Genomic DNA, 8,040 nt, shown 5'->3' on the forward strand with positions numbered 1-8,040 from the left:
TTGAATGGCGAAATATTGAATGTCCCTGCACAAATGCCATTACAAATGGCGAAACTTTAATGTCGCTGCACAAACTTTTATATCTCTGCATGTACAGAGAGCCACTACAGCTAAGATTCAACGACTCATAGTAGGTGGAATAGGTTTCAGTGGACCTCAGCTTGTATGTTTGATTCTGGTAATTTTGTACTCTATAAGGGTGTAGGGAGTGGTTAGACACTTGAGAGTGGCAAATTAAAAAATCGCCATTTATATTGGCATTTGCATCAATTGTGAAATGTTTTCCAAGGAAGCACTAGTTTTGATTAAACTTTTGAAAACTGCACTACATCAGTAAAAAACTCTTTTGCTTTTCTTTTATATATATTATGTATGTACATATAGAAGCAGGTGGCTACTTTAACCACAATGAACATTTCATAAGTCAGCTCCACTTATATCAAAACTAGTTCTTTTATATCGCGTGTTAACCCTCACCCAAACGACGGCGGCTCTACGGTTTTCTGGTGGCTCCCTTCTATTTCCGGTAAAGATGGTAAGAAGCCAAATATTAGTTTATTTTCCAGTGACTTGTTGGCTTAGTAAATCAATGCCTTAATTTAGCATTTTGTAAATATCAGTTAACCAAAATTCGATTAATATAAGGGATCACTTTGTATCACTTGGTCAAAACTCAAAAGTGTATATATAACTAAAATAAGTCTATGGTTGTAATTTGCAAGTGACACTAGCTCCTGTATATATAACAAAAATAAGTCTATGATCGTAATTTGCAAGAGACACTAGCTCCTTTTATTCTATCATGTTAATTAAACGATTTACATAGACGCCTAATATTTCCATTAGAACCGGTCTTGACCCCAATTCTACCCATTCTTATCATGGAAGTCACAAAATCCGCCTCAAATGATGGTCCAGTTAACGGAGCCAACACCCCGAAATACGAATCTACTATTCCCCTTGTTGTCACGTCGTCCATAAGCTTTGCATCCGACTGTAGCACCGCAAAACCACTCCTAATGTTTTGTAGGATTTGAATGTCAAATGTGTCTTCGCTCCCATGATCCATTGGTAATCTGACGCCAACGTCTCCATTTTTAGGGCATGTCGATGTCAGTTCAGGTAGCAAACGAGGGTTGATACTCGGGTCTGGACCACCACGTGATGCAAAGTTGTAGAGCCGTTCCTCCATGAAGAAGCACGCAGTTGAACCGATAGTATGTGCAGCTGAATATTAGCGATAAAGTAAGCTATTAAAATTCGCACATAATTTTATTCATGTTTTTGGTACAAACTTTTAATAGAAAACTAGATGATTTGCTTTCATTTATTGCAGACACAATAAAAGCATTTAAGGCAGGAAAGAATATGGTTGGTACAATCACAGAAGTAGTAAATATTATGATCAATAACACACATATATATTGTTAACTGTGTTAAAAGATATCCTATAAAGTGCATGAATGGAACCCAAAAGATAAAGGAAAATTATCAAAATAGTGTAGTTGACCCAATTTTTTTTTTTTTAAAAAGAGTCAGTGAACCTTAGCCGTCCTCAAAAGGCGTGGCTAACCTTTAGCAAGCACCCAAAAGCGCAGACCTGGCCGACCCTTTTGCCAAATGTGCAGGCTTAGCCGACCGCTAAAAGTGTAGGCTACATTTTAGCCGTCTCAACCGATAAAGCTTATCTGGCAGGCTTTCGATTTGCGGAAATGAATGATAAGTTTTAGAGAATTGTTTGGTCAACATAACTATTTTTGTAATTTTCCCAAAAGATTAAATAAATATAAACCAAACAAAATTACCACTGAGAATCACAAGGTCTTTGGCATTAAGCCCCTTCTCAATGAACTTTTGTTTCAGAAGCTGTATTGAATCTCTCACATCAGGCATTCTATTAGCAAGATCAATGTTTGACACTAGACCATCCTTCCTTCCGGTTTCAACTTGATAAACTGGTCCATGACTCTGTCAGAAAAACAATTATTATCTGTTAAAAAGATGTCATTTTTATCGTTTTTCTCTCACACACAGTGTAAGTATATGTGAGAGAGAGATAGATTGAGTCATTCGGTTCAGATAATCTGAATGACTCAATCTAACTCTCTCTCTCACACATATATACTTACACTGCGTGTGAGAGAAAAACAGTAAAAATGACATTTTTAACAGATAATAATTGTGCGTGTTCTTTAACTTACGAATGCAACAGCATCTCTTGCAGCCATGGCCACAATATCCGCACATGAAACCACACCAGGACATAAACTTTCCAACTTTGCTTTTGCATCCTCTATTATGTCAAACCCTATTAACCCTTGATGCCCGAATGCACCTTTCTCTGAAGTGTTACCATTATCTGTTAATATGGACCCATCACACCCCTACAAATAAACAAAATTGTAAGCAATACAATACTGCTACAAATATGACAACATAAACCATCACAAACCCGTCGCTTAATTAATTTCTAAATGTGTTTGTGAGAGATGGAGAACCTCAACAAAGCAGTCATGAAAGTGAAGCCTGAGCAAGCCAGGAGGAATACGATGGTCGGACTTCGCTGCATCTCTCACAATATTAGTAACCACTGATTCTGCGTTGGGACACACCTGATTGTAAAACCCTACTTTGAGTTGACCTTGTGAATTAGCTACAATGAAAAACTCAAATGTTATTATGATAGCCAGCACCACCATGGTCATTTTGATCAATTTCATGATGTATTTGTTAAGAAGAATATGAAATGGATGAAGAAAGGAAGGGGGGAGTGGTATGAGATATGAATGCAATGAATGAAGGCTCAACTAAGTATTCAAGTCTTATGTTTTGTTTATATTACACTATTTTATATTTATTTTGTTTGTTTTTTATGTGCATGTAACACACGTCACGTCTATTTCTATTCTTTTTCTTTTTTTTTTTCACTTGAATATGAGAGAATGATACGGTGACAGAAAAGATATACACTTTTGATCAATATCTTTAAAAGAATGAATTTTTTTTATTTTAGAATGAAAATGGTTTTGATCTTGTTGCTAGCTTTGCATTGTACGACAGTTTTCTTTTAATGTTATTCTAAAACTAGTATGATTTCCGCGCTTTGTGGCGGATTTTTGGTCGTCATTGGTTCATACGATAAGATACCCGTATAAAACAGACACTCGTTATAGCAACCAAAAAAGTTAAAAATAAATAGAAGTGTGAATACAACTTTGTTTTCAATGGAATATACACTGGAACGTCGAGACATCCATAAAATTGAATACCAATACCCTGATGTTCAAACATGTGGTTCGTTACCATAATTAACAAAAAAAAATCATTATTTGATCCGTTCAATTTTGAATGAAACATTTATCGAAACGTAGAAAAAAGCAAGCACGTCGCAACGGTTTATACGAACTTTGTAACCCATTATATCATATTATTAATATGACGAAAATATACATTGCATATAACAAAAACTAAACGGTGAGATAGTTTTAATGAGATGTACGTCTGTACTTTGATTATCGTACATTGCTATTCACAAGTTGATTTTGAGTAGATATTAAAAGAAATAAGCATGTCAAAAAGAAATACATTAAAAGTTATAATAGTAAAGAAAAATATACTAAAAAACTAGTTATGACAAAACAAAATAATTAAAAATTATAATATAATTAATTAAAGAAAAAATTAAACAAAAGGCAGTTGACCTAGTTAAGGAATTAAATAGGTAAAAAATATACTTTAGTGGAAAAAGGTAAAACTAAAAAAAAATTGACTTTACTGTTCACGAATTGATTTTGTTATATATAACGAGTTGATGTCTCGCCCGCGTTGCGGAGCGATGGTCGAATAATTCTCAATCAATTTAAAAAATACTACTATAATTTTGCTTGGAAAAAAAAACTAAAACGATGATAAGACCGTAATTTTGAGCTCAGGGCAAAACTGCAATTTTTCAGGACAAATGAGCCAGTGTTAGGCAGCTCATTGACACGAAAAAAAATTAAATCGAGTAAACAAATTAAAACAAAAAACCTTTATAGTTTTGCTAAAAAACTAAAACAATGGGAAAAACGTAATTTTTTACTGGGGGCGAAATCATAATTTTAATTCAGGGATAAAATCGTAAATTAAATGGACAAATGGGGGAGTGCCAGGAAGCTGACGACATGAGTGTGATTTTACACTGGGGCAAAATTGTAATTTCACCAAGAAAACAAACAAAAACGATGGACAAAATGTAAATTTAAGTTGAAGGCAAAATCGTAACTTGGCTGTAAGAAAAACCTAATGGCAAAACTATAAATTTTTACGGGGCAAAGTTGTAATTTTGAAACGAGGGCAAAATTGGAATTTTTAGCTGAAAGCAAAAGCGTAAATTTATTTTTTAGTGTGGGTAAAAACATACTTTTGAACTGATGACAAAATCGTATTTTTAAGGGAAAAAAAACTAATGACAAAACTGTAAATTGAATCGAAGCAAAATCGTAATTTTGAACCGAGTGCAAAATCGAAATATTTAGCTGGGAGTAAAAGCGTAAATTTATTTTTAAATGGGGGTAAAAACATAATTTTATATTGATCGCAAATCATAATTTTAAAACGAAATAAAATCATAAATTTGTTGGGTCAATAGGTGAGTGCCATGCAGCTGCCTGACACTATTTAGTTTGCCGCCCATTTAACCCAGCAGGGGCAACCACTATTCCCCACATGGGATTTGTAGATATTTAATTAATATAACTAGGTTTAAAGAAGTTCGTTGCGTTGCGGCGATTTTTTTTGTTATTTAGTCTGTCTTTACATGTGTTTTGAAATAACTACGAGCGCGTTGCGAACGGAACTGCTGACAAGAATAAAAGGAAAATGTAGAAAAAAAACACTAAAAGATAACCAAAAGAAAATCAACCAAAAAAGTTGTATGGTAACGATGTTGTTCGAATGAAAACCGTGGTCAGCGATGAGCAAATGGTTCTGGGTACCGGTACCAAATTTGCCGAACGGAAAGATATTAAGTACCAATTCGGTACCGACTTTTGGCGTTCCTGGTACCGGTTCACTATTGTTTTTTACCTTCATATATCGGTACCTTAACCGGTATTTTCGGTATCAGTACAAATTCTGTATGGGTTGACACTGAGCTCATCCCTACCCCTGAAACTAAAAAAAGAAAAAAAATTAAAAGTTGAAGAAAATCAACAAAAAAAAATTTGTACGATACCGTTGTTCGTACGGTACCCGTGATCAGGGATGAGCAAATGGTACCGGGTAGTTGCACTAAATTTCTCGAACCAAAAGATTTCCAATATTAATTCGGCACAAACTTTTGGTGTTTTCTGTATTAGTGTCTATTTTTACCTTCATGTACCGATATCGAACAGGACCGTACCGGTATTTTCGATACCAGTACTGGCTCGATACCGGTTGACACCAACCTTATCCCAACATGTGATATTAAAAAAAGATTAAAGTTAAAAAGTAAAGAAAATAATAATGGTTATTATAATATTAAAATAATAAAAGGATTAAAAAAAGTTATATATTATTATAATATTAAAAAAACTATATATTATTATAATCTTAAAATTACTATTCATTTTACTTTCACTATATAAATATATAAATAAATATATAAATATAAATATAAATAAATAGAAATATAAATAGAAATAGAAATAGATATAAATAGATATAAATATAATGGTATCCAGATCACTTATTCGTAGTAAATTCATTGAAACAAGGTAAAACAAATTTTTTTTTTTTTTTTTTTTTTGTGTGTGTCGTGAACTCGATCATTTCCAAAATATGCTACATTTAAAAGTTGGGAAATTGAATTTCAGTTATCTAATCTAGAGATGATTAACCAATGTTAAACCTACATTTGAATATTTTTATTGTCAGCCTCACCTTTAAATAATTTTTTTTCCAAAATTTAAGATTGATTTTTAGGGCTTTTAATTATAACAACGATACAAGTCGATTGATGTAAAACTTACTTTGAAACGATACAAGTCGATTGATGTAAAACTTACTTTGAATCAATGCTTCAAATGACGAAAGTGATGATTTATCCGGGCATTTAAACTCCCAATTAACAAAAATTAAGTCATTTGGAACACTGTTTCGAGGTAAGTTTTACATCAATCGACTCGTATCCGCGTTCTGATTGAAAACCTTAAAACATCAGTTTGAAACTCGAAAAAAAAAACTCAACTCCGTTAAACTTTTATAACAAAACTGGAGTAAAAAAATATTTAAAAGGTGAGACTGTCAGTAACAATATTCAAAAATGGTCTAATATTGGCTAACAACTTTCAGATGATATTATTTAAATCCAATTTCTCTTAAAAGTTTGAGTTTAATTTAAACTTGATGTAAACAAATATAAAAAAAAAATAAAATACTTTTTACATTAGAAAAAAATACAAGTAAACTTTCATTTTCTTCCCTAAGGTTTCGTCAGTAAAGTTTAATAGGTTTTGTCATATATTTTATTCACTATTAGAAAATACATATATCTTGAAATACAAATAATGATACATTTTATGACATTTAAAAGCATGTACCAAGAAACAAATATCATGGTTTACAATCAACAAATTTATGGCACTCTTTTATGTGTGTCATCTTCTTAGCGTTACAAATAAAAAAAAAGTTTTGTCTTTTATCTTGATACCTTTTTTTGGGCGGTGTCCTTTTCAATAAATGTTGACATGTTTTGCCCTTTATAGGGAAAATTGTTGCACGTCTTGTCATTTAGCGCTAACCCAGTTACATTTTCTTATTAAATCTGGTTACCCAAGGACATTTTAGTCTTTTTACCCCCTTTATTTAATATTACCCCAAAATCTTATGGCATTCTAAATGAATAAAATTGGCAATTACTTGAATGATAAAATAAAATCAAACCTCATAATAAATACTTCCTGAGAGAATTCCAATCTTTTAAATACCGGTATAAACCAGCCGGTTAAACCAGATATCGGACACGAGTCCGGTACGAAAGGCCGATAAAACCCGAATACGGCATGTTTTATGTACCGGTGGTAAATCCGGTAGAACCGGTTCAACCCGTTAAACCAGTTTGCATTTTCTTAAGATTTGATTATTTTAGTTTATATAAAATTTCGATATTAAGGTATTATGACCTTAAAGTAATCAACCTAGTGCCTTCTATTCCAATATTTCATTGTTTTTGAAACTCCTAGCTACCTCGTACACTGCAATATTGTTTATAACAAATAAAAATATTTTTAAAATGCTTAATATTATACAATAAAATAGTTGTTTTTAGATAAAACTATCACCAGTTAGATAAATCGTAAATGAGGTTGGAGTGTTTTTCAAGATGAATTGGAATTTTTGGAATCATAGGGTTAATTGGTAACCCGGTTAAACCATTTCAGAGCCCAATCCGGTAGAACTTAAAAATTGGTTTTTAAAACATTGGAGAACTCTCTTATAGCATATTTGCATCTATTCGTTCTGGTTTAAGAACTTTAATAGCCACTTCTTGACTACAATATGTGCCTTTATACCTAATAAAAATATAAAATATTAAAGCTAAGATTTTCTCAGGTCTGAAACTAAGTTTAGATCGTGGGGTATGATGGGGCGGAGGTTTGAGGCGTGGCCCGACATATGGCTTGGGAGAGCTTCGCTGGGCTAACCCACATTGAAGACGGTATGGTGGGGCGGGGGTTTGGGGCGTGGCCAGCCCAAATGGCTGTTATATTTTTTAAAACAGAAAATTTAATTTTTTAATGCTTTTTAAATAAAGAAAATTACATAAATAAAGAAAATTACATAAAGAAATTCCTAACGCTTATATTTTTTCTTTATCTCTTCTCTCGTCTCCAACATTAGTTCCAACTCTTCACCCTCTACGTGATCAATGGGTTAGGCTAGAAATTTCATATAATCTCATCTTTGTTTCAGGGCATCTGATGAAACAATGGTTAACCGGGCAGGGTTAACACACTGGTCTCGTCAAGAAGGGTTAATTCCTTCCTCTCGAGGATCGCTGGCTGGATCACCGGTGGT

At 33.0% G+C, this 8,040-nt stretch overlaps 1 protein-coding gene across 1 annotated transcript; it reads right to left on the minus strand.

Moving 5' to 3' along the window:
* Positions 1 to 712: 712 nt before the first annotated feature.
* On the minus strand, positions 713 to 2,792 carry LOC110877171 (peroxidase 43). Its single transcript, XM_022125343.2, has 4 exons — positions 2,499 to 2,792; positions 2,202 to 2,384; positions 1,806 to 1,968; positions 713 to 1,227 (listed from the first exon to the last, which is right to left on the minus strand). The coding sequence occupies exons 1-4, from the start codon at positions 2,718 to 2,720 to the stop codon at positions 806 to 808; spliced, it is 990 nt and encodes a 329-aa protein (XP_021981035.1). The 5' UTR covers positions 2,721 to 2,792; the 3' UTR covers positions 713 to 805.
* Between the last annotated feature and the right edge of the window lie 5,248 nt (positions 2,793 to 8,040).

The sequence above is a fragment of the Helianthus annuus genome, chromosome 9, assembly GCF_002127325.2.
Source record: "Helianthus annuus cultivar XRQ/B chromosome 9, HanXRQr2.0-SUNRISE, whole genome shotgun sequence".
Classification (NCBI taxonomy): Eukaryota; Viridiplantae; Streptophyta; class Magnoliopsida; order Asterales; family Asteraceae; genus Helianthus; species Helianthus annuus.